The sequence below is a fragment of the Haematobia irritans genome, chromosome 1 (assembly GCF_050003625.1).
Source record: "Haematobia irritans isolate KBUSLIRL chromosome 1, ASM5000362v1, whole genome shotgun sequence".
Classification (NCBI taxonomy): Eukaryota; Metazoa; Arthropoda; class Insecta; order Diptera; family Muscidae; genus Haematobia; species Haematobia irritans.
The window spans coordinates 225,916,826-225,944,574 of NC_134397.1; the positions used below are offsets into that span (position 1 = coordinate 225,916,826).

The 27,749-nt window shown below is 33.0% G+C and overlaps 1 protein-coding gene across 1 annotated transcript in view; it reads left to right on the forward strand.

Moving 5' to 3' along the window:
* Positions 1 to 27,749, forward strand: part of Dscam3 (Down syndrome cell adhesion molecule 3) — a 317,456-nt gene that overhangs the window by 72,550 nt on the left and 217,157 nt on the right. The window contains exons 4-6 of the mRNA XM_075299301.1: positions 4,337 to 4,498; positions 16,186 to 16,335; positions 16,461 to 16,581. Coding sequence (XP_075155416.1) covers positions 4,337 to 4,498; positions 16,186 to 16,335; positions 16,461 to 16,581 — 433 coding nt within the window. The remainder of the gene's footprint in view (positions 1 to 4,336; positions 4,499 to 16,185; positions 16,336 to 16,460; positions 16,582 to 27,749) is intronic.

Below are 27,749 nucleotides of genomic sequence, written 5' to 3' on the forward strand. Positions count from 1 at the left end.
CAGCTACTGGTTTTGTATGAATGTCCATTTACTAGAAACGTATAGTAGAAAAACTGTCTCAATTTTTCGTATTTTTTGTTTATTGTTAAAGAAGTTTATAAAAATATATTTTAGTTCTCACCAATATGGAAAATTTTTATAGCTTATTTAGATTAAAGCCTCTACTTTAAAATAACATCGCGAAATAAATCGAAACTAAGTGGGAAAATAGAATATGGTGTCTTTTTCGAATGTCATTCTAAGTGGACATCGGTAGTGAAAGGGTTAAAATGTATGTCTGCGCTCGTTGATGGAAGTTGCTTCCTGCTTTCGGACGCCTTTGAGCTGCTACAATTGATCGGCGTACAAGCGGTGTGGTGCCTGATCCTGTAGCGGCAGTGGCGCTATACTTGTTTCTGGGTCTGGATCAGCTTCGGGTAGGTATTGCGTCGCTATTTAGTATTACTTACGACTACTAGCTAGTCTACGAGGGAACAGTAGACCCGAAGGTCTCAGTTGTTGAACTGTAGGCCCGAAGGTTTCAGTGGTAGGACAGTAGGCCTTAATGTTTCAGTGGTGGTCCCAGTAGTGGAAAAGTAAGACCGAAGATCTCTGTGGTTTAAGAGTAAGCCCCAAGGTTTCAATGGTGGAACAGTAGGACCGAAAGTTTCTGTGGTGGAACCGAAGGTCTCTGTGGGGAATAGCAGACCCAAAAGTCTCTGTGGGGAACGATATGTCCGATGGTCTCAGTGGTGGAAAATAGCCCTGAAGATCTCAGTGCTGGAACTGTAGTTCCGAAGGTCTCAGCGGTGGAAATGTAAGCCACAAGCTTTCAGTGATGGAACAGTAGGACCGAATGTTTCTGTGGTGGAACCGAAGGTCTCTGTGGGAATAGTATGCCCAAAGGTCTCTGTGAGAAACGCTAGGCCCTATGGTCTCAGTTCTGGAACTGTAAGCCGAAGGTCTCAGTAGTGGAAAAGTAGGACCCAAGATATCTGTGGTGGAAATGTAAGTCACAAGGATACAGTGGTGGAACAGTAGGGCCGAAAGTTTCTGTGGTGGAACCGAAGGTCTCTGTGGGGAATTGTAGGCCCAAAGGTATCAGTGGTGGAACAGTAGGTCCAAAGGCCTCTGAGATGGAAGTAGAGGTGTGCACGTGAGTAATATTTTACTCACGCACACTCACGACGGAAAAATCGTATTCACGCACACTCACGCACGATATTGCTTGGTGGACTCACGCTCACTCACGAAAAGAAAATTTGGACTCACACACGAAATGTCAGGAAAAATGTCGTGACTCACGAATAATTTTATGACTAATTTACCTTAGGGACGTGTTTGAAAACATGAGCATGATTAAAATCGAGAGCGTTAATAAACTCTTAACATCCCAGGTGTCACAAAAATTGCAAATTCATTAATCTCGTTAGCGTTTTATGTCCGTGGGCGGAATTTTTTACTTAAGAGTAATTTTCCGAAATTCGTTACTCACGCACACTCACGAAGAAATTATTTTCGTGACTCATGCTCACGCTCGACTTTTGGTTTGTTAATCACGCACACTCACGCCGTTGCCAACAGCTGGTGATATTTCTGAGGGTTCCAAAACTTCTCTAAGTGGTTTCAATGCAATGTGGAACGCCGTTCGGACACGGCTATAAAAAGGAGGTCCCTTGTCATTGAACTTAACATGGAATCGGGCAGCACTCAGTGATAAGAGAGAAGTTCACCAATGTGGTATCACAATGGACTGAATAGTCTAAGTGAGCCGGGCTGCCACCTAACCTAACCTAACAGAGTGACTCACGTTTGATTCACGACAATTTCGTGTCAAGTGCACACCTCTAGCCTAAAGGTCTTCGTAGCGGAAGAGTAGATCCGATGGTCTCTGTGGGGAACATTGCGCTCGAAGGTCTCTGTGGTAATAAGTAGTTCGCGTATGGAAAAAATCCTCAGATGACGCAAAAAAATAAAACCGAAACACAAGCAGAACAATGTGCTATGAACCGCCCGTAGAACGATTAGCACCTATCTGTGTACAGTAAGGTTCCGGTTTTGTCCAATGTCTCAGTCAGTCGCCTATTCGAATCTGCTTTTAGTTGACAAAGGTCAACAATATAAGCAATCCATGCGATGAACTGATTGACAATTAGCTTCATTCACGTGAATTGAATTTTATCAAGAGAAATAACCTCGATGTGACAGAACACAGCCACTAAGTTATTCAGCATAGCGATGAGAACTTTGGATCATTAATGAGAAATTCGTTAGTTCACCATTGATAACACAAGGGAACAATGGTTCTGTTGATTAAGAACTGAATATTATTTTTAAGGTTATTTGGGACGCTGAATCCAAATCTGCACTTGGTTTTTTTTATCAGCTCGACTTTTTGAGATATACCGTTGTCTTCAAAATTAAGGCACTTCCGCCACCATATTAAATTAAAAAAAAAATCCGAAACTCCCAAACAAAATTCTCTTTTAACCATGCTTACATTGTTTTTCAAATTTTTAAGTAGTTTTAGACATATCGTTCATGTTTTGAAAACCAAATTTAATTAAAAAAAAAAAAATTTCTTTAAAAATTTCTATATAATAAACATGGGACAAAAATCACAGTTTTGGTCTTCAAACAGTTCAATGTTCCCTTGTGTAATAGATGAGAAATTCAGTTCATTGATATGAATTTCCGTCCGTTGATGATCAGAAGATGACGAAAACCTCGATTCGTTAATGATCGGTTCTTGTAGTTCGTAGGTAGGTAGATGATGAGGAGATAGCGAGCTTTTGCAGTGAATGCAAATTTCAGGTCATTGATTCCTTGAAATGAAGAAAATTTCAGTTCGCTTATTAACGGTTGTTGAGGAAAACTTCGATGCGTTGATGTTCGGTAACGACAACTTCAGTTCATTGACGATCGGTAGTTGATGAGATATTTGGTTCGTTTATGATCGGAGATTCCTGATCGGAGATGATAATAGATCATTGCTGGGTAATCCAGTCCGTTTACAATCAGGGAATCGTGGGTTCGTCCATCTGTAGTTAATCTGAAGCATTTGTCTTTCTGACAGCTTCGTATTTCTTCAGTTGGTTATTGTTATAGCCAGAATCAGATGAAAGCAGGCATTCGGAAAGAAGTCGTCAATTTGTATATGATGGACAAGAGATTTCTTTGTTGAAATGAAAGTGATGGGAACTTCATGGGTAATACGGGCGGAATCTGTTCAATTCAATTATAGGCAGAGGACGAGATTATTGGAGATTTATGAAAACTTCGGTTTGTTGATGATTGAAAGTTGGTGAGGAATTCGTTTTGCTGATGATCCATAGTGGTAATAAAATCCATCTGTTGATTATCGGTAGTCGATGAGAACTTGTTCATTGTTGAGAACTTCGATTCTTTGATGATCAGATCGTTATGAGAACTTCGGTTCGATGTCAATCGGTAGATAATAACAAAATCGGCACCTTGGTGGTTCGTAGTTGATGAGATAATAGGCTCATTTATGATGGGTACTAGATAAGGAATTCGTTCGGAAACTTTTGAATTCGTTGGTAGAGGATGAGGAGATGACGACATCTTACAGATGATGGGGTGTTGATTGGTTAACATTAACATTATTCGTGATTGATGAGAACTTCAATTCTTTGACAAGCTGTAGTTGATGAGAACTTTGGTTCCCTAAGGGTCTGTAGTCGATAGAACTTCGATTCATTGATAGGAAACCGATGAGAAATTTGGTTTGATGATAATCGGTCGTCGATGGGAATTACAGTTTGTAGTTTAAAATCAATTCGGATCGTTGGTGTTCGGTAGTGGATAAAATATGAGAACTTTAATTTAATAAGAAATTTGACTCATTAACAATAAGAGACGATTACTGGTAATTCGGTTCGTTGGTGATCGGGAAATAGTGTATTCGTCTATTGGCAGTTGATCGGGCATGTGTACATTCATCATTTGATAGTTGGTCGTGTTGATGAGGTCTTCAGACAGATTCGTGTTGCTACAGTTTATTAGGAAAAAGGAATTGAGTTGGAAATTGTTGAATTTTTTTGTTAGTTGATGCCTGTTTTGTTTAATATGTACGAGTAATCTATGGAACTCGCTGGAGGAACTTAGTCACATTATCACTTAGTCTCTGCAGTTATAGACACTCAAACAATGGATTCTAAAACATGGATGATTCCAACATTAATTTTTTTGTCAAAAAGAAAATGGTTACTTGAATTGGTGATATTTCATATCAGATACTTTTCTTTACTTTCAAAACCATACCAATATAAATAAACACGAGTACAATACTTACTTGACAATTTACTTATTTACTGATTTTTTATTTTATTTGTAGTTGTACGCCGAGTTTTTCACGTGCATGTAGAAAACACCGAAGTCTTTTTGGGAAATTCAGCTCTGATTAAATGCGCCATCCCAGATTATGTGCGTGCATATGTCAAAGTATCGAGTTGGCAACGCGGCGAAGAGATGTTGTTACCGGAGCTATCGGATGTTGGTGAGTACTATTCTTGTTGATTTTACCATATTTTATTTTGTTTTTTATTTCTTTAATTTTTTCATAACAGAGAACGCATGAATGAACACAAACCGCAAACCACCATTTGGGGGATAAACACGAGGGTTTTATTGAAATTTTTACCAAAATTATAGCATAACAGGATTGATAGATACTCAAATCTTTGCTAAGATAAATGTCTTTAAAATTTTAACTTTGAATTTTTATGGCAATCCACAAAGACCTGTGTCCAATTTGGAGTATAACGGCCCATGTTTTGGTGAAGCGTCCATTTACGGATTTGAATTATTAGACATCTACCATAAACATCTGAATTTTATAAAATTTTCTTGAAACTTTAGTCCCATTCAGTGTTGCCAGAATTCTACTTAAAATATTACATTTTTCTGTTTGGTAGATTGGACGAATTCTTGATGTTTTGGTAGATCAAATCTCTGTAGAAATAAAATTATAAGAAATAAAATTTCGACAAAAATGTCTATAGAAATAAAATGTTGACAAAATTTTACATAGAAATAAAGTTTTGACAACATTTTCTATGGAAAATAAATTTTGACAAAATTTTCTATAGAAATAAAAATTAAAAAAAAAAAATTCTATAGAAATAACAAAATTTTCTACAAAAATAAAAATTTTACAAAATTTTCTATAGAAATAAAATTAAAAAAAAAATTCTCAAGAAATAACATTGTGACAAAATTTTCTATAGAAATAAGAATTTTACAAAATTTTCTATAGAAATAAAATTTTGACAATTTTTTCTATAGAAATAAAGTTTTGAGAAAATGTTCTATAGAAATAAAAATTTGAACAAAATTTTTTATAGAAATAAAATTTTGGTAAAATTTTCTATAGAAATAAAATTTAGACAAAATTTTCTATAGAAAGGAAATTTTGACAAAACTTTCTATAGAATTAAAATTTTCACAAAATTTTTTATGGAAATTAAATTTTTACCAAATTTTTTATAGAAATAAAATTTTGATCAAATTTTCTATAGAAATAAAATTTTGACATCATTTTCTATAGAAATAAAATTTTGACAAAATTTTACATAGAAATAAAATTTTGACAAAATTTTACATAGAAATAAAATTTTGACTAAATTTTTCATAGAAATAAAATGTTGACAAAATTTTCTATAGAAATAAAGTTTTGACAAAATTGTCTATAGAAATAAAATTAAAAAAATTTTCTATAGAAATAAAATTTTGACAAAATTTTCTATAGGAATAAAATTTTGACAAAATTTTCTATAGAAATAAAATTTTGACAAAATTTTTATGGACTTACAATTTTGGCAAAATTTTCTATAGAAATAAAGTTTTGACAAAATTTTCCATAGAAATAAAATTTTGACAAAATTTTCTATAGAAATAAAACTTTGACAAATTGTTTCTATAGAAATAAAATTTTGACAAAACTTTCTATAGAAATAAAATTTTAACAAAATTTTTTATGGAAATTAAGTTTTGGCCAAATTTTCTATAGAAATAAAATTTGGACAAAATTTTCTATAGAAATAAAGTTTCGACAAACTTTTCTATAGAAATAAAATGTTGACAAAATTTTCAATAGAAATAAAAGTTTGGCAAAATTTTCTATGGAAATAAAATTTTAGCAAAATTTTCTATAGAAAAAAAATTTGCACAACATTTTCTATAGAAATAAAATTTTGACAAAATCTTCTATAGAAATAAAATTTTGACAAAATTTTTTATTGAAAAAAATTTGCACAACATTTTCTATAAAAATAAAATTTTGACAAAATCTTCTATAGAAATAAAATTTTGACAAAATTTCCTATAGAAATAAAATTTTGAGAAAATTTTCTATAGAAATAAAATTTTTAACAAAATTTTTTATAGAAATAAAATTTTAACAAAATTTTCTGTAGAAATAAAATTTTAACAAAATTTTCTATAGAAATAAAATTTTGACAAAATTTTCTTTAGATAAAAACTTTTGACAAAATTTTCTACAGAAATAAAATTTTGAGAAAAATTTCTAAAAAATAAAATTTTTACCAAATTCTCTATAGAACATAGAAATAAAATTTTGACAAATTTTTCTATAGAAAAACAAGTAAGTAAAATCTAAAGTCGGGCGAGGCCTATACCGCTATGTAGGCCAAAATTTGTGTTACCATCTCAACTACTTCACATTTGCTGGAAGCTATATAAAGGATACAATTTTTTTACTTCTACAAAATCTCTAGAATTAAAATTTAAATCGGCTAACGCTATCCAGTTAATTGGAGGAAACTTCCATTGAAAGTGGGTCTAAAATGTGTAACAGTCTACCATATTTCCCCAACTCTGGTGTACGTATTATGGGAGCTATATATAATCTGAACCGATTTTGATTAAATTTGACATGTATAGTTGAATAATAATTCTGAAAGTTATTATGCCCCCTGGTCATATGAGTGCAAATCGGACGGAAGATATATATGGGAGCCATATCTAAATCTCAACCAAATTTGGCACAATTACCGATACTACTAAACGTACTCCTTGTGCGAAATTTGAAGCAAATCACGGCAAAACCCCGGATTTTGAGGCCATATAAGTTGAAATCGGACGAAAGATATATATGGGAGCTATATTTAAATTTGAATCGATTTTGACCATATTTGGCACATCGTTAAAAGTACCGCTTGTGCAAAATTTGAAGTAAGTCAGGGCAAAACTCTGGCTTTTGAGAACATATAAGTCCAAATCGGGCGAAAGATATATATGTGAGCTATATCTAAATCTGAACCGATTTTAAAAAAATTTGATACACTTAACGATACTATTAAACGTACCCCTTTTGCAAAATTTGAAGCAAATCACGGCAAAACTCTGGCTTTTGTGGCCATATAAATTCAAATCGGAAGAAAGATATATATGGGAGCTATATCTAAATTTTGAACCGATTTCAATTAAATTTACCAAGCATTGGTAGAATGTCAATTCTACCCTCTGTGCAAAATTTCACGAAGATCTGTAATAAACTTTGGCCTCTGTGGTCATATGAGTCAAAATCGGACGAAAGATATATATGGGAGGTATATCTAAATCTGAACCGATTTGGCTGATATTTTGCAAGGTTTTCGAGATTAAAAAAATATTTGTATATACGGTATTTCAAGAAAATCGGTTGATAAACACGCTAACTATGACCAAATCGGGGATAAATATATATGGCAGCTATATCTAAATCTGAACCGATTTTTTCCAAAACCAATAGCGATTGTCTCTGTCCCAAGAAACGGTCCTATGCCAAATTTGAGGACGATCGGACTTAAATAGCGAGCTGTACTTTGTGCGCAAAATTACATATACAGACAGACGGACGGACAGACAAACAGACGGACGTCGCTAAATCGACTCAGAATTTAATTCTGATCGGTATACTAAAAGATGGGTCTATGACCACTATTTCTTGGGTTTACATACAAATGCACAAACTTATTATACCCTGTACCACAGTAGTGGTGAAGGGTATAAAAATGTTGACAAAATTTTCTATAGATATAAAATTTTGACATAAATTTCTATAGAAGTAAAATTTTGACAAAAATTTCTATAGAAATAAAATTTTCTAGTTAGTTAGTTAGTTAGTTGAATCTTTATTATTTATAAATTCATCTATATAATTCAATGTTTATAAAATTTAATTGATATAATACTTTAAATAAAGATTTTACGGCTATGACTTAACGTCGCCTGAGTACTTGTAACGTGTAATGTGTTAACTAAAGAACATATTATTCAAAAAGAAATAAAAAACAAAAAATTATGCAAACTCTCTGATAATCAAGTCACGGTATCGTAAATCTGCTTTAAGATATCCAATAAGATTTCTCCAGTCTTCCACTTCTCTTCCATCTAGTATACTTATGATAGTATCCTCATTTAAGAGGTTCCTACTATTTAAAGTAGAGAACCCTAATCTCACTTAAAATGGGGCAAACACCAAGGAAATGTTGCAGTGTTTCTTTCCGATTCATATTGCATAATGTGCACTGATCGTTGCCATTTGGATTAGGGATGTACGGATTTGCGTTAAGAAGTATTAGATCACATCTGGCCTTAATTATACATGAAATGTCGTCTACGGTGTAACTTCTATTTCTATAAAATATATATGTTTGGTAGTTTTGTGGTAAGATTTTCTTCTAATTTCCTCCTCTAGAGCCACCAAAATGTAAAAATTATTACAAATTGTGTTGAGTGAAAAATCCCTAAATTGTGCCCCTACGCTAAATATTACAAGAAAAAAGCTACATGTAGGGAATTTCCCCAACTTCTGGTAACACTGGTCCAATTTGTCTGTTATTGGAAATCTAGCGGTATTTCAGATCTACAAAGATCTGCTTCGAATTTGCCGCCTTATATCGTTTCATATTTCGGTAAAGCCCTCTTATAGACTGATCTCTAGATTTGACTTCTTGAGCTTCTAGACACTACAATTTTTTCCGAGGATAGAAATCTGGTGGTGTTTTGGACGGATCTCGAGGGGAAAATTTCTTTATTAAAAAACAAATTTACCCGCACGTACACCCTAAAAAATCGCTTCTATACTATCAAACACATTTTCCTTCATTGGGGATTTTTTTTAACAATAAATTTATTTTCTATGATTAGTAGTTGTTTTTGTTCTCCCAATTTTGTAATCTCAATATATAAAAGACAACCCTCGTATAGTATTTACAATTTAACTACGACTTGCTCAATGGGTTTTAATTTGTAGTAAAACCCTATTTACTATACCTGAAACCTATTTTGATTGCGTAAAAACATACTGAATTGGCACAATCAATTTTACCCCAAATTAAATTGGAGTTTATACGAAATATTTTCCCATAAAAATAATAATAAATATTTTGTCCATTTTAAATATGTCTCATAATTTTACTCTTCCGAAAACGATACTTTTGAATAGGGCACCATATTTATGGATTTCTGTTTCGGTTTTTTTCTCGTTGTTTATGCTTCTCATAAAATCCGGTTCGATTCTCAAATTCTCAGAGCTCTTTGGGGGAGAGGGATGGGGGGGGGGGGGGGGGAACTACCAACACATAGTATATGAATGAATGACATAAATACATGGACTTCCTCTCTTGTGTTATTTCAATTGGAATTTTCTTGCCTTGTCCCAACTGACAAACATATGGTCGAGCGAGTTGTTTATTAATGGTCTATGACTATGGGACACAAATATTCATGCATGCATAGAGATACCCGTGTATGCGAGTAAAAAGCCAGATGAATGGACTGCCGCTGTTGCTGCTCCTGCTTCTTCTGGCTAGTGTTTTTTTGGGTTGTAACAAAATACCTATAAACGTGAGTTTTTATTGAAAGTCGTTTATGAGTGGATGAAATGGGGGTTAACACGAGTGTATGTGTGTGTGTGTGTGCGAGTACCATTACTAGTGTCCGAATAAATAGTTTTATTGTTGTTGTTGTTTTGTAGCGGTTATAGTGGTATTGTTGCATTTGTTTCCGCCATGTCGTGTTTATCCTTTTTTATGTGTTGGTAGTTTCCCTCACAACCCTGCCACCATCCTCCCCCCGCCACTGCTGTGGCATTGATATTTCACTGTAAACTTTTTTTGTAACTTTGCTCTCACTGTATTAACCAGTGGCAGTATCAGTCTCAATATTCTCCATAGTAATGGCTAGTTGTTGGTTTTATTCTGCTACACATCTGTTGTTCTTGTGGGAAAATGTCGGTGTTTATCCGTTTGTTAAAATTTATGTTTGCGAATTTTCTTTCCTTCCGGTGCGTGCTTATGTTGCATATTTCGACATAAGTAAAAAAAAAAAATAAATAAAATGAAAAAAATTATGCTACATATTAAAAAAGAAGTGAAGTTTAAAGTTGTGAGATGCTCAAGAATATCTTAAATTATGAAAACGACAATGATTGTAGCACATTAAAAAAAAATAGTAATAATAATTGATTTCAGCTTATTTTGACTAAACTACAAGAGTAGCATAAACGACAAAGGCTAAGTAGGTTTCGGGGTTTGGTCTTAAACAGGATATTTTTTTGTTTTGATGTTTTGTTGGAGACTCCCTACCTTGAGAAATAGATTGGGTGGAAAGTATTTCCAATCATTTTATAATTGCTAACCATATCTCTTTTGATCTGCAAATATGATTAACAAAATCCTACTCTACTCCAATAAGTGGTGAAATGAAATAACGTTAACTTTAGTCCATAAAATATGGTTTCATTCACATATCGACTATAATCATTTTTCTTATGTAAAAACCCATCAATTGATTTTTTACGTACATTGGAATATTTTCCCTATACATATGTTTCCCAAAATATGCAAATTTCCCCTTGTATATGAATGTTTAGAACAGGTATAATTCATAAAAAGAGAAAATCCATTTACAAAAACGAAACTCTTCCATCCAATGTTAGCTCGGAGCAACTGCATTGACATTCAGGCACTTATGTATTTTATGAACCCATCGCAGCCATATGCAGGGCATTACAGGCCTTGTTGTGAGAGGGAGAGAGTGGGAGAGAGAGAGAGAGCTAAGCGAATAATGTGTGCCCTATCTATGGATATATGCACAGTCTCTGGTGTTTGTTGATCTCAGTTACATTTTTACAGCATACATTTCATATCCCAACCCCCTCTATAGACTGGATTGTTGACAAAATATGGTTTTGTAGTGCCATAGTCTAGTTTTGTTGCATATTAAACGAATGGTGTTTGTTCCTGTTGGCTATGGTGTCTCCGTATTCCGTATTATGTTTCGGACTGGTTGACATTTATTGGAAAATGTTTTCATGTCATCGTGTGGGAATTTCCATGTTGTCCAGTGTTTTGTTACTTTGGCACACATTTACTTAAAGTATCCATGTCATAGAATAGGAGAGACCGAGAGAGTGGGAGAGATTCAGAGAAGAAGAGAATAAGGGAAATGGCTTGTCCATACTTACATACATATGTTGGTAGAGACATTCGACTGGTGCGATTTTATTTCTTGTAATTGATTTAGAAAATTGATTTTTTGTTTTGTTTTTAGATTTAAATATATACAAATTTAGAATATGGGAAAAATACTTTATGGACGTGTCACTAAAAGGCTTTTGTACAACACTATGCAAATTTCTTTTAAATTTTAATATATAACAAATAAGTAAAGTCTAAAGTCGGGCAGGGTCGACTATATTATACCCTTCATCGTCGAGTAGACCAACATTGTATGTACCATCTCAAATTCATCAAATTTACCAGTTACCAGACTGGTAAAAGGTTTTAATTCGAATACTCGTGAATTTCTCTACCAAATTTTACAATTAAAATTTAAATAGGATGATGCTATGGGACGACATGGGACGAAACATAATGTTAGTAAAAAAGGAGCGATTATTATTTATCGGGCGATACACATCTATTAGAAGTATAGGTAAAAAATGTTAAATGTTTGCTGCATTAAAAAAAAAAGTTTACTTGGATCCAAAGATTTTGAACTTCCCTTAAGGATTTTGGTATTGATTCCGAGCCAAAGATGCGGCTTCTTTCAAATAAAGACATTTTTAACGGACCTCCCTGGCTTTAAGTCTAGGATCAATAAAATTAAATTTGGATACAGATCTCATTCATTGAGTTTTTATTTTCTTTTTGAGATATTTTAATAAAGGTATTTATGTACAAATTCCTATTTCTAAATCCAAATTATTCCAGGTACTTCAAAGTAAAAACAGTATTCTTAATGCTAAAAAAAACTTTAAACCAAAGATGCAAATCCTTAAAATAAGCCTTAGCCTATATTTGAAGCGTTTTTTTTTCTTAAATTTAAAAATTCAATATGTCAGTTGAGTTAAAGACGATTTCTTTAAATTAAAAATGATTTTCTTTATTTAAAGGAAAATTTGCCTTACTTCAAAGATCTACAACTTCAGCAGAGAGACGCAAATATAAATTTGAAGCAAGGATTATAAACTTCTTTTAATTCAAATGTCATTGTTTTAAAGAATTTTAGAAAGTAGTGCAAAGTTGTCCTGTCATAGAACAGAAGTACTCCATTCTTGGATCCTTTGCATCGCTTTAGAAGTTGTGCCTTGGAAGTTCATTTGGATGAAGAAATTTAAAAAACAAAATTTTATTCTATTTATTGTTACACTTTTATTTTCATATTATCCAATTTTTACAAATTGAAAAACTTCTTCGCTTCCGCTGGGGGTTGAACTTTTTTGCACACTCAGCTACAAACGCCATTGAACACGATGCTCCAAAATTTCTATTCAAATGTTTGTGATATGAACATCATATGGCACCACGGCATGACATTTTAAATACTTCCTTAGATGTTCTTTATTATTACCCAGCAAAAAAAGCGTCGCCAAAAAAGTAATGAAAATGTTCTTTTTGTATCCGGAAGTGGTGCAAAATTGACGCAGAAGCGATGAATTTATCATGGGCTTGACGTAGGACGGAAGTCCTCCATTTCAACAGCCGTTGCACTGAATTTGTATCACAGGTGTGATCTGAATTCAATGTTTTGGATGTAAATTAAAAAATTCTGCGATATTTTGTCAAATAAATAATTTTTATAATTTTTTATAATTTTTAATGGATTCTAACGCTTGTCGGAAACGTTTGACTTCAAATATTTTAGCATTAAAGGGTGATACGGTCAAAATTTGGTCAAGGGAAAACGCGTGTAAATCGGTGAAATCGTTTATTTAAAAAATCAAATTAAATTTCTTTTTCAAGTTCAATTAGTATAAAATTCAGGAAAAATATTCAGTTAGGTCTTCGCTTTTCCAAATCCGAATTGCCGGGCCTCACGCTTGACACCTGCCATCAGATTTTGTACAACCACCTTGACCACCTTCTTCGCCGCAGAAAGTCAGTTTGCCTTGAACTGCTGCTCGTCCTTAGCAGTTTTTTTGGTCTTCTTTAGGTTCCGCTTGACAATAGCCCAGTATTTCTCAATTGGGCGGAGCTCTGGCGTGTTGGGAGGGTTCTTGTCCTTGGGAACCATCTACACGTTGTTGGCGGCGTACCACTCCATGGCCTTTTTACTGTAATGGCAAGATGCCAAATCCGGCCAAAACAGTACGGAACAACCGTGTTTCTTCAGGAAAGGCAGCGGACGTTTATTCAAACACTCTTTCACGTAAATTTCTTGGTTGACAGTTCCGGAAGCTATGAAAATGCTGCTTTTCAAGCCACAGGTAAAGATGGCTTGCCAAACCAGATATTTCTTTGCGAACTTTGACAGTTTTATGTGCTTGAAAATATTTGCTACCTTTCCCCTTCCTTTGCCGTATAAAACTGCTGTCCATGAAGCTGATTGTAGTCGGCTTTGACGTAGGTTTCGTCGTCCATTACCACGCAGTCAAACTTCGTCAGCATCGTCGTGTACAGCCTCCGGGATCGCGCTTTGGCCGTCGTATTTTGTTTATCATCGCGATTTGGAGTCACTACCTTCTTGTAAGTCGATAGTCCGGCTCGTTTTTTGGCTCGATGCACGGTTGTAGACGATACACCCAGCTTATTTGCGGCATCTCGGAGAGAGAGGTTAGGGTTTCGCTTGAAACTACCGGCAACTCTCTTTGTCGTCTCAGCGGCTTCCGGTTTTCGTTTTCCCCCCGATCCAGACTTCTTGCTGTCGACAAACGTTCCCCAAACACTTTAATTACATTTGTAACGGTTGATTTGGCAACTTTTAGCGATTTTGCCAGCTTTGCGTGCGAGTAGCTCGCACGCTGCTCTTTTTGCTTGGACGGCATTTTGACAACTGAAGAGTGAATTCCAAAATCAAAATAGAAGCAACATTCTACACACACACACCTTCAAAATGAGGGGTGTTCAGGTTTTTTAAATGCAAAATTGAAAGAAATACGTCAAGTTTATATTGACCAAATTTTGACCGTATCACCCTCTATTTAGCATTTTTTTCGACAAAATTTAAAAGATTAGTACCATTTTATGAATTCTACTCTGTTTTTAACCTATTTGAAACAAAAAGAGTTAAAATTACCCATTACAAGTATGAAAAAACCAAGTTATAAAAAATTTAATTAAAATAACTTCCTGGGTAGTTAAAATAAACAACATCATTGGGAGTGCATATTCTGGAAGTGCTTTTAAAGTTATGTCTATGGAAGAACTTCCAAATTCTTTTGCTGGGTATGAATAAAAAAATAAAGACCTCTGGTTCAAATCTAACCAACGGCAGTTTTTATGAAATATTTTTCTAAATTTTTTTATGTTTAACATTGATTTTATTTTGTTAATTTCAGCATATTTTTTTCAATAAAAAATCAACAAAAAAAAAAAAAAATTAAAAATTACAGTGATTTGCAAAACCTTCCCAAAAAAACTTCCATGGAAGTCAAACGGCACAGGTTCAAATTCCAGGGGGGATGAAATTTAATTTTTTTTTATTTATCTTTTTTAGTTTTGTAGTTAATTTATTTAGTTTTTTTTTGCAATTTAATTATCCAAAAAATAAATTTTCACTTAAGATAGTGTAACTGCGTACATCGGAAGTGGAAAAATTGATGGGGGATCCCGCGATGCGTATTACAAGAAATGTTTGTGGAACAACTTCCAATTTTTTTACTGGGATACTAAACGACTGGTCGAAGACTGTCCCTTCTTGGCGTTACATATAAATGCACAAACTTATTATATTCCGTACCACAGTAATGGCGAAGGGTATAAACATTTAGAAAATATGAAATTTTTTTATTTTTTTAATAAAAAGACTATTTATAACACTATGCAGTCGAAATTGATGAGTTGGGCTCTGTTTCAGACTTCCACCAATTCTCTTAATTGGACAATTTTGTAATTCCAATTATCAGACATTTTGTCAAGCTGTTACTGACATCGAGCCTAAAAAACCGAGCATGTTCATTGATGCATTCTTACACAGAAAAAAATTCACGAACATTTTTCTTAATTGAGTTTTAAAGACTATTCAATTAAAAATGTAATTAATTGAACAAATTTTTTAATTGAAACTAAAAACGTATAATATCAATTAATTTTTAATTGGATCAATGAGTTTTTTTAATTGACTTTCAATTAATTTTTTAATTGATACTATCGTTTCTGCGAATTTCAATTAAAAACTAATTGGATCAATTAATATCGTGATTGAAGATAAAAAATATTTTTTTTGTATATAGTAGACTTGCTCAGAGGGCGACAACAAGCAATTTTGAGAGTACACTAAAAAAATATTGACCTAAAATTTTATATTAAAATGGTACATCGAAAGTCTACATATAAGGAATAGGAAAGTTACCATGGTTGGTGTTACTCGGTTAAAATAAAAAAGTATCTATATGAATTTAGAGCATAATCCTCCCCAGTCTATTAAAGAGTTATAGCATCTATAAATTTTCTTCTTATTCCTAAACAAGTTAACAATTTTTTCTATTTACTGCCAAAGAACATATTCGTTTGCCTGTTTTTGTTTTTTATCCTGTATATATTTTACATAACCCCCTATCCTGTCAAATTCCCCAAAGAGGTTGTTAGAACTTTTATTTGAGAATAGTTACTCGTATGACAATATTGATTTTATTAAAACGACAAATATACACTAAAAAGTACTAAACGTTAAGCGAACGCAAATCCGTTGCTATTGAAAGTCTGATTTTCTTTTGTTTTTGTGCAAATTTTCCAGCCGGTCGTTATGTGGTCCTATCAGCGTCTGGAGATTTATACATTCGAGCTGTACGTACTGAAGATAGTTTGGTGAAATATTCGTGTCTGGTTACCAATACCCTCAATGGTGATAGACAACGTAGTGAGGCTGTAATGTTACAGGTCAAAGGTTAGTATTAGTAGACCAACATGCACATGGTAGTATAGGTGTATGTATATATAAATATATGTGTGTGTGTGAATTTTACCAACATTCCAACACTTGTATATGATAATCCTGTTGTTTCATTTCAGAGCTTAGCAAAAACCTAGCACCACGAACAACACAAAAACCCGTCATGGACATTCATGTGGAACGTGGCAATGATGTTCATATGCCCTGTAACATTCAGGGTAGTCCTTTACCTATATTCACGTAAGTTTTCATTTTTCTATTGTTTGTTTTTTTTTTTCTAACATTGGTGTTGATATGCCATATTATGATTTTCCTGAGTTTGAGTGTGTGTGTGTGTGTTTACTTTATGTGGGGGGTTAGGGGTTATACGAATTTATTGTCTTGGCAGCATATCCATGGAGAGAAAAATATTTTAATGATGTGTTTTCCTTGGGAGTTCATTAATGTTTATTACCTACCTAGGAGTGATAATGGTTGAGAAGAAGTATTTTAAATGCTCTTCCAAGAATTTTAAAGGAATGTCGTTGGTCTATTCATGACTTCAAATGTAAAAAAAAAAAAACAATGTTTCCTTTGTAAGAAAGCAAGTGAGTTGAGTTCAAAGCTAAGAAAGAAGCCCAAATAATCTTGGAGGTAGCTTAGTTCAAAATTAGAAAGCAATTACTACAACGAGATATAGACAAACATTGCACTTTTACTACTATTACTACTACTACTCTACCCAAAAATAATATATTAAATTTTGGAGATAAGTGTACCAAAAACTTCCAAAAAATGATGTCAAAATTATATTCCTATAGAAAAGTTTGTGAAAATTTTAATTTTATAGAAAATTTTGTGAAAATTTTAATTTTATAGAAAATTTTGTCACAATTACGAAAATGTTGTCAAACGTTGGTTTTTTTTTAAAGAAAATGTCAAAATATTGTTTTTATCGAAAATTTTGTTAAAATTTTATTTAATAGAAAATTTTGTCAACATTTTCTTTAATAGAAAATTTTGTCAAAATTTAATTTAATAGAAAATTTTGTCAAAATTGTATTTTATAGAACAGTTTGTCAAAATTTTATTTTAATAGCAAATTTTGTCAAAATTTTATTTTAATAGAAAATGTTGTCATAATTGTATTTCAATAATTTTTTTTATTTTATTTCAATAGAACATTTTATTAAAATTTTATTGAAATAGAACACTTTATCAACATTTTATTTCAATAGAAAATTTTTTCAAAATTTTATTTCTATAGAAAATTTTGTCAAAATGTTGTTTTAATAGAAAATTTTGTCAATTTTTTTCAATAGAACATTTTTGTTGTTGTTTTTGATTTCAGCTTAAAACCAAGTATTGATTAAACTACAAGTGCAGCTTAACCAACAGAGGAAAATAATGTTTGTCAAATTTATTTGGGCAAAGCCCTATAGACTGCAAGATGGTTGGATGGACGCACGTTTCGGAATTACCACATTCCTCATCAGTATCCTCTACTTGCAGCAAAACTATCAACCAATTATCAGAATTAATTCGGGTAATTCACTCAACCCAAAGTGAACTACACTTGAAAAAGGTTTACACGATAGCCGGCTTATGCCGGCTACATATCTATTTTCCTTTGCCACCGTCAAATCATCGATTTGAGTACATTTGGCTGGGTTTATTTTGAGCGTGCTTCCTCTTTTTTTCATTCGTTTTGTTTTGTTATTGTTGGTTTTTTTCTTTAATCATTGTTGTTGTTTTTGATTTCAGCTTAAACCAACAACAATGATTAAAGAAAAAACCAAAAATAACAAAACAGAACGAATGAATAGAAAATTGTGTCAACATTTTATTTTAAGAGAAAATTTTATTTTATTTTATATTTTATTTTCATCATGTAATTTGAAGCCACTTAGCGGCCAATGACAATGTTAGAACATATGCGTGTATATAATAAATATAAATATGTATAAAATAGTATAAAAATAAATTAATTAATAAATATAAATATGTATAAAATAGTACAAAAACAAGTATATACGGCCGTAAGTTCGGCCAGGCCGAATCTTATGTACTCTCCACCATGGATTGCGTAGAAACTTCTACGAAAGACTGTCATCCACAATCGAATTACTTGGGTTGTAGTATCTTAAAACTTCTTAGCATCGTTTTCTACATTGTTAGTTAGTTCATACGCGGTATATATTAGACAAAAAAGTTATGTGTAGGTAAGTCTACAAATAATTACGAATCGACATGGACTTTTGCACGGTACGTAGAGAGCCAGAATTGAAATATGGGGGTCGCTATATAGAATTATGAACTTGATATGGACCAATTTTTGTGTTATTGGGGATATGGACCTAGTTAGGCATGGTTGTTAACGGCTATATATTAGCACAATGTACCAAATCTCAACTGATTCGGATGAAATTTGCTCCTCCAAGAGGCTCCAAAACCAAATCTCTGGATCGGTTTATATGGGGGCTATATATGATTTTGGACTGACATGGACCACTTTTGTCATGGTTCTTAAATATCATATACTACCACCACGTACCAAATTTCAACCAGATCGGATGAATTTGGCTTCTCCAGAAGGCACCGGAGGTCAAATCTGGGGATCGGTTTATATGGGGGCTATATACAATTATGGACTGATATGAACCAATTCCTGCATGGTTGGTGGATACCATATACTAACATCACGTACCAAATTTAAACCGAATCGGATGAATTTTGCTCTTCCAAGGTGTTCCGGAGGTCAAATCTGGGGATCGGTTTATATGGGTCCTATATATAATTATTGACCGATTTCGACCAATTTTTGCATGGGTGTTTGAGGCCATATATTAACACCACGTACCAAATTTCAACTGAATCAAATGAATTTTGGTCTTCCAAGAGGCTCCGGAGGTAAAATCTGGTGATCGGTTTATATGGGGGCTATATATAATTATGGACCGATGTGGACCAATTTGTGCATGGTTGTTAAAGACCATATACTAACACCATGTACCAAATTTTAGCCGGATCGGATGAAATTTGCTTCTCTTAGAGGCTTAGTATATGGTCGCTAACAACCATACCAAAATTGGTCCAATCACACAAAAATTGGTCCATATCGGTTCATAATCATGGTTGCCACTAGAGCCAAAAATAATCTACCAAAATTTTATTTCTATAGAAAATTTTGTCAAAATTTTATTTCTAGAGAAAATTTTGTTAAAATTTTATTCGGTTCATAATAAAATTTTCATCATTTTCAAAATTTTATTTCTATAGAAAATTTTGTCAAAATTTTATTTCTATAGAAAATGTTGTTCAAATTTTATTCGGTTCATAATCATGGTTGCCACTCGAGCCACAAATAATCTACCAAGATTTTAATTCTATAGAAAATTTTGTCAAAAGTTTATTTCTATAGAAAATTTTGTTAAAATTTTATTTCTGTAGAAATTTTTGTCAAAATTTTCTTTCTATAGAATATTTTGTCAAAATTATTATTTCTATAGAAAATTTTGTGAAAATTTTATTTCTATAGAAAATTTAGTTAAAATATTATTTCTGCAGAAAATTTTGTCAAAATGTTATGTCTACTTTGTCAAACTGAATTATATACGTATTGGATCGATCTTTTTTGATTTAATATATACCACGTATGGACTTACATACAATTTAGAAGATGGTGTTAGGAGGTTTTAAGATACCTTGCCATCGGCAAGCGATACCGCAACTTAAGTAATTCGATTGTGGATGGCAGTGTTTAGAAGAAGTTTCTACGCAATCCATGATGGAGGGTACATAAGCTTCGGCCTGCCCGAACTTACGGCCGTATATACTTGTTTTTTCTATAAAAATTTCTATAGGATTTTTTTTTTTAATTTTATTTCTATAAAAAATTTCTATAGAAAATTTTGCCAAAACTTTATATTTCTTTAGACGTAACTCGTAGTTGAAGAGGAATATTTTGCAAAATCCACCAAACCGCCAAGAATTCTACAATCTACCAAAGAGTAAAAATTCTATCATTGATAGAATTCTACCAACTGTGATGCACTGAAAAAATACTGTCTTAAGGTTAAAGATTTCATGTCCTTAAAATACGAATGCAAATTTTATTTAAGACCAATTTCTCTGATAAAAAGTTTACTTCCTTATCCAAAGGTCAATAATCTTTTCAGTGAAGTCATTTTGTGCTTATAATTAAGGATTCGACTTAAAATTGTGTACCCTAACATGAAAGAAAATTTCAATTTATTTATTAAAAAAAATAAAACCAAACCTATCTGCCTTTTTATACCCACCACCGTATGTATATTCTTGATCAGGGATAAGTTCCCAGCAAAAAAAAGCGTCGCCAAAAAGTAGTGAAAGTGTTCTTTTTGGATCCGGAAGTGGTACAAAATTGACGCAGAAGCGATGAATTTAACATGGGCTTGTCATAGGACGGAAGTCCTCCATTTCAACAGCCGTTGCACTGAATTTTCATTACTTCTTTAGGTGTGATCCGAATTCAATGTTTTGGATGTAAATTAAAAATTTCTGTGTTATTTTGTCAAATAAATATTTTTTATTATTTTTTTTTTTATTATTTTTAATGGATTCTTGTCGGAACGTTTGACCTCAAATATTTTCAAAAATGCACAATTTTTTCTGATTGAATTTAGCATTGGTTCGACAAAATTTGAACAATTTGTACCATTTTATGAATTCTTACTCTGTTCTTAACCTATTTGAAATAAAAAAAGGTAAAATTACCTATGAATAGTATGAAAAAACAAAGTTATAAAAAATTGAATCAAAAGAACTTCCTGGGTAGTTAAAATAAAGAACATCATTTGGAATGCATCTTCTGGAAGTGCTTTTTAAGTTGTGCCTTTGGAATAACTTCCAAATTTTTTTGCTGGGTAATTATGCACCGATAGGGACCAATTTTGCCATGATTGTTTGAGGGCGTAAACTTACATCATGTACGAAATTTCAACCGAATCGCATGAGCTTTCAGTAAGCTTCGGTAGTCAAATCATGGGGCCGGTTTATATGGGTACTATACATAAAAGTGTTCTGAGATGCCCCATTTGCAATACTATCCGACCTTAATTAATAACAATCACCCAGCAAAAAAAAAAAAGCGTCGCCAAAAAGTAGTGAAAAAGTTCTTTTTGGATCCGGAAGTGGTGCGAAATTGGCGGAGAACCGATGAATTTATCGAGGGCTTGTCATAGGACGGATGTCCACCATTTCAAAATTCGTTGCACTGAATTTACATCACTTCTTAAGGTTTGATCCGAATTCACAGTTTTGGATGTTAATTAAAAATATTTTTGATATTTTGCCAAATAAATGATTTTAATAATTTTTTATGATTTTTAATGCATTTTATCGCTTATCTGAAATGTTGGATCTCAAAAATTAAAAAAAAAAATCGTTTTTTCTAGAATGGATTTAGCATTCTTTTCGACGAAATTAATTCTTAATCTGGTTTTAACCTATTTGAAACAATGAAAGTTAAAATTGCCCATTAATGAAAATATGAAAAAAGGCGAGTTATAGAAATGAAATTTAAAGAACTTCCTGCCTAGTTGAAATAAATAATATCTTTGGGAGGACATTTTTAGAATTGCTTTTAAAGTTGTGCCCTTAGAATAAATTACCAATTTTTTTGCTGGGTACACTGAAAAAAATATTGTCGTGAGGTCAAAGATTTCATGTCTTTAAAATAAGAATGCAAATTTTGCTTAGCATAGAAGACGCATTTCTCTAATATAAAGTTTTTTCCTTGTCCAAAAGTCGATAAACTCTTCAATGAAGTCGTATTGTCCTTATAATTAAGTGATTTCACTTACAAAAGGGGTATCGTAACATGAAAGCAAAAATGTTTGGGCTAAGATCAACTTGACTTTAATAATTCAGAAAAATTCTTTAAATTTAATGAAATTGTTTTTAAATTTGTTGTCTTTTTGCATCTTGACTACAAAGCAAAAAATCGTTCAAATATAGGACATGTTTTTCAACACTTTATTTTAAAGACGTTTTTTACTTGAAACATAGCATAATTTCTACTGGAAGTCGAGTCTTAATTTGGAAAATAAAGTTGTCGTTAACTCGTTTTTAAAGGACTTTGATAGCATATGAAGAAAAAAAGCGCAAAATTAAAATTTGCTTCCTAGAAGCAAGTACACAAAACCCAAATTTAAAAGAGAATTGTGTTCTGAAAGTATCCTTACTTGTATTCTATGCGTCTTTGGTTCGAAATAAATACCAAATTTTTTAAAGTAAAGACAAAATCTTTGGAACCGGGCATCCTTTTTTCAGTGTAGAAAGTTTCAAGTCGATAGTTTGTTGCGTTCGGAAGTTAATGTGATTTCAAGAGACGGACAGATGGACATCCCCAGATCGATTTCGAATTTATGGGGTTTGAGACCATTATTTTGATGTGTTATGAACGGAATGACAAAGTTGATGGAGGATATAAAAATGACAAACTATAGCACTATTTTATTACATCCCAGCAAAAAATTTGGAAGTTCTTCCAAAGGCACAACTTTAAAAGCACTTCCAGAAGATGCACTACCAATGATGTTCTTTATTTGAACTACCCAGGTAGTTATTTTATTGCAATTTTTTATAACTTGGTTTTTTTTTCATACTTTTAATGCATAATTTAAACTTTTTTTTTGCTTCTAATAGGTTAAAAACAGAGTAAGAATTCATAAAATGGTACAAATCATTTAAATTTTGTCGAAAAAAATGTTAAATCCAATCTCAAAAAATTTTGAATTTTTGAAAATGTTTGAGGTTAAACGTTTCCGACAAACGTTAGAATCCATTAAAAATTATAAAAAAATTATAAAAAATAGTTATGTGACAATATATCACAGAATTTTTTAATTTACATCCAACACATTGAATTCGGATTACACCTAAAGAAGTGATGCAACTTCCGTCCAATGACAAGACCATGTTAAATTAATCGCTTCTGCGTCAATTTTGCACTACTTCCGGATCCAAAAAGACTATTTTCATTACTTTTTTGGCGACGTCACCCTGTATATGAGGGCAGTCATATACAGCCATCTGAATTATGTTGATATCGTTATCCACGGGAGCCACCGTGGTGCAATGGTTAGCATGCCCGCCTTGTATACACAAGGTCGTGGGTTCGATTCCTGCTTCGACCGAACACCAAAAAGTTTTTCAGCGGTGGATCTGTAATGCTGGTGACATTTCTGAGGGTTTCAAAGCTTCTCTAAGTGTTTTCACTGCAATGTGGACTCGGCTATAAAAAGGAGGTCCCTTGTCATTGAGCTTAACATGGAATCGGGCAGCACTCAGTGATAAGAGAGAAGTTCACCAATGTGGTATCACAATGGACTGAATAGTCTAAGTGAGCCTGACACATCGGGCTGCCACCTAACCTAACCTAACCTATCGTTATCCATTCACAATTTACAGAATTATTTCGAAAAACTCAATTTGAAACCACCGGGGATGAAGAGTCATTATTCTCCAGCACCAATATGAATGCAGGAATTATGACATAAAAGCTCTCGGTAAGCAGTTCTTCATCTCAACTACTGACTCCATTTCTCCTGATGAATACATTAATGAGTGTTCCGATGATGGATGTACTATTCCATAGACGAAATGAATAAATAATTAAACCGATGTTATTTTTAATAAATCGTTAAACTCAAGCATTATTGTTGAGATATTAAGTTACTCAAAATTTCGTAAAAAGGTTAATGTCATTAATACATTTTACACGTATACATTTTACACTTTATTAAAGACATATTTCTTTGACACAAAGGACTGTTAGTAGTCTTATATGACATCGATAACTAATTTTTCTCTAAAATAATTTTGTGCTCCTCACGACTTCCCTAGCATTCAGAAACAAATCACTTATTTCAATAAAGATTTGAGATTTGAATATGCCCGCATTCTGTTAACGTGTCATACCCTCATATAAGTAAACACGAAATCAATAAACGCTACTTAAGCATAATCTGTGACAGATTCTTCTCATCAACGGCAGCATTGTTGTGAATTCTTATCGTATGCTTAGTTATTCCAAGCACGCATTTGCAAAGCCTCCTACTGCCTGCTCATTCCTGGAGTCACCCACCACCCTAGAAAAAAGGTAGTCAAATAAGTCTGATGGTGGTATATCACCATCACATATGCCTCTTTTGAGTGGAAGACTCCAAGGAATGTAGGCAACACACAAAAGAATTTCCCCATGATATTCTTTTGAGGGCATCTTGAGGTTAACTTCCTTATTTGCTTTTAATTTTTTACCCCTTGTCATTTCATTGTGACATTTTTTCATCAGCAACTTTACAGTGTTGTTATGTGAAATTCGAGATTATACCTTCAGCGTCTAGGAAAAATGTGGGCTTCAGTGTCTAATACCATATCCCATCCCATGGAATTTCCTTGTTAGTTAAATCCATTGAGTGAGCGTTTATATGGGGAATTTTAATGAGTTTGTTTAGAATTCACTTTCAATGGATTAATACGAACTTCGACAAAAAAAAAAAAGACTATGGGGATTTGCAACCTACACGCTTGTCAAAAGCCTTTTGGCAATTGTGATACATTTGCGGTTCTTTTCACTAGGCAATGTAGGAGGGGGAAGGGAATATCAAATAAAGATTTTCTCTAATAGCTTTCCTCAGGGAATGATTAGGAAACCACTATCGTTGGATACATTTTGCTTGGGTTTTCTTAATTGATGAAATCAAGAGATAAATACACAAGGGAGAACCTCATGATGTGGGATCAGTTTATATTTAGTTTTGTTTTAACTTAATTTGAAATAATTCGCTATTGCTCTTTGATTAGAGAGGGTCAAAGAAATAAGGCACGACTGAATGGGCTTGACAATCTTGACAAACTGTATGTAATCACACAACTTTCTGACCTAAACTAACCAGACCCCGGGAATAAAGGTTATTTGGAGGACATTTGCATTAATTTTCTTTCACTGGCCTGCACCCTGCGCGAAATGGATCAATCTCAAAACTGATCCTGACTGAGGATAAGCCTCATGTATGCGCTCTGCCCAGTTGGACGCACACACAAATAGATGCAGCATTAACACATAAGAGTACATGGTGGCGTATAAAAATCTAGGGTACCATTCACATTTGTCATACGCCACCTAGAACAGAGGAAAGGTAGATTTTGGCTACAAAAAAGTAAGTCTTGTAGTTCGATTCGATTTATTCGATTTGAGCTCTTGTCGCAATATCAGGACGCTGTTTTCAATTTAAAATAATATTCCACAAAAAATCGCCAAATATTTTTTGCATTTTTATAAAACTTAAAAAAAGCTAGCAACCACTGACTTTTATGACCTCGAGCGGGTCTCGTTCTTTATTAATTAATTGTTTGTACCGAACTAGCACGCAAATCATAATTACTCTAATCTTGTATGATCCCCATTTTTATACCCTCCACCACTACTGTGGTACAGGGTATAATAAGTTTGTGCATTTGTATGTAACGCCAAGAAGGAAACGTCTGAGACCCATCGTTTAGTATACCGATCTTCTTAGAATTAAATTCTGAGTCGATTTAGCGATGTCCGTCTGTCCGTCTGTCTGTCTGTCTGTTGATGTATTTTTGTGCAAAGTACAGCTCGCAGTTTTAGTCCGATTGTCCTAAAATTTGGTACAGGGTCCTGTTTCGACTCAAAGACGATCCCTATTGATTTTGGAAAAAATCGGTTCAGATTTAGATATATCTGCCATATATATTTTTCACCGATCTGGTCATAATTGGCGTGTATATCAACCGATCTTCCTCAAATTCCGCACATCCGAATATTTTATGAGTCTCGAAAAACTTGCAAGATATCATCCAAATCGGTTCAGATTTAGATATAGCTCCCGTATATAGCTTTCGCCCGATTTACACTCCTTTGTCCACAGAGGCCAATTTTTTGCTCCGATTTAGTTGAAATTTTGCACAGAGAGTAGAATTAGCATTACAGCTATGCGTGTCAAATTTGGTGGAAATCGGTTCAGATTTAGATATAGCTTCCATATATAGCTTTCGCCCGATTTACACTCATATGACCACAGAGGCCAATCTTTTACTCCGATTTAATTGAAATTTTGCACAGGGTGTAGAATAAGCATTGTAGCTATGCGTGCCAAAGTTGGTTGAAATCGGTTCAGATTTAGATATAGCTCCCATATATAGCTTTCGCCCGATTTACACTCATATGACCACAGAGGCTAATTTTTTGCTCCGATTTAGTTGAAATTTTGCACAGGGAGTAGAATTAGCATTGTTGCTATGCGTGCTAAATAAGGTTGAAATCGGTTCAGATTTAGATATAGCTCCCATATATATGTTTTTCTGATTTTGACAAAAATGGTAAAAATACCAACATTTTCCTTGTAAAATCGCCACTGCTTAGTCGAAAAGTTGTAAAAATTACTCTAATTTTCTTAAACTTCTAATACATATATATCGAGCGATAAATCATAAATAAACTTTTGCGAAGTTTCCTTAAAATTGCTTCAGATTTAAATGTTTCCCATATTTTTTACTAACATTGTGTTCCACCCTAGTCCATCTTAAATTTTGAGTCTATAGATTTTGTAAAAGTCTATCACTTAAATTTTGAGTCTATAGATTTTGTAAAAGTCTATCAAATTCTGTCCAAATCGAGTGATATTTAAATGTATGTATTTGGGACAAACCTTTATATATAGCACCCAACACATTTGACAGATGTGATATGGTATCGAAAATTTAGATCTACAAAGTGGTGCAGGGTATAATATAGTCGGCCCCGCCCGACTTTAGACTTTCCTTACTTGTTTCGTAATAAGGATTTTCGTTCGACAAAAACACTGACCAGAAATAACCAGCAGCGTTGCCAGAATTGTTTCACCAAAAACCGCTAGATTTGCCCAAAAAAATAGCTAAAAAAAGCTAAAAAATGCTAAAAAATAGCTAGAAAAAAAGCTAAATTTGTTTGTATCAAAAGTCACATTTTTGATTGAAATTTAACAAACTTAAAGGCTTTATTTCACTTACAATGCATATTATTTTCATTTTAATTCCACTTCTGTGAGACTGTAACAATATCTAAGGCTTATTAGCTCTGTTTGCGTATTCGATACATTTTGATTACTATCACAAATTTTTTACTGGAAGTCCTTCGTTTTGTGGGAGCTACCTTCCCAACACCTCTATTTTATTTACTTGTTATTTTAAAATATTAAATGATCTAAGCATGCTTTGGATTTGGTAAAAAAATGATTTGTCATTTTTTTAAATAAAATTTTAGTTTGGTTTTGAAATTGTGAAAAATTCGAAATACATTACTTTTATTTAAATTGTAGAAAATACCTATAGTTTACATTTCCCAGTAAAAACATTTTCCTTTTCTTCATGAGCTATCAAAG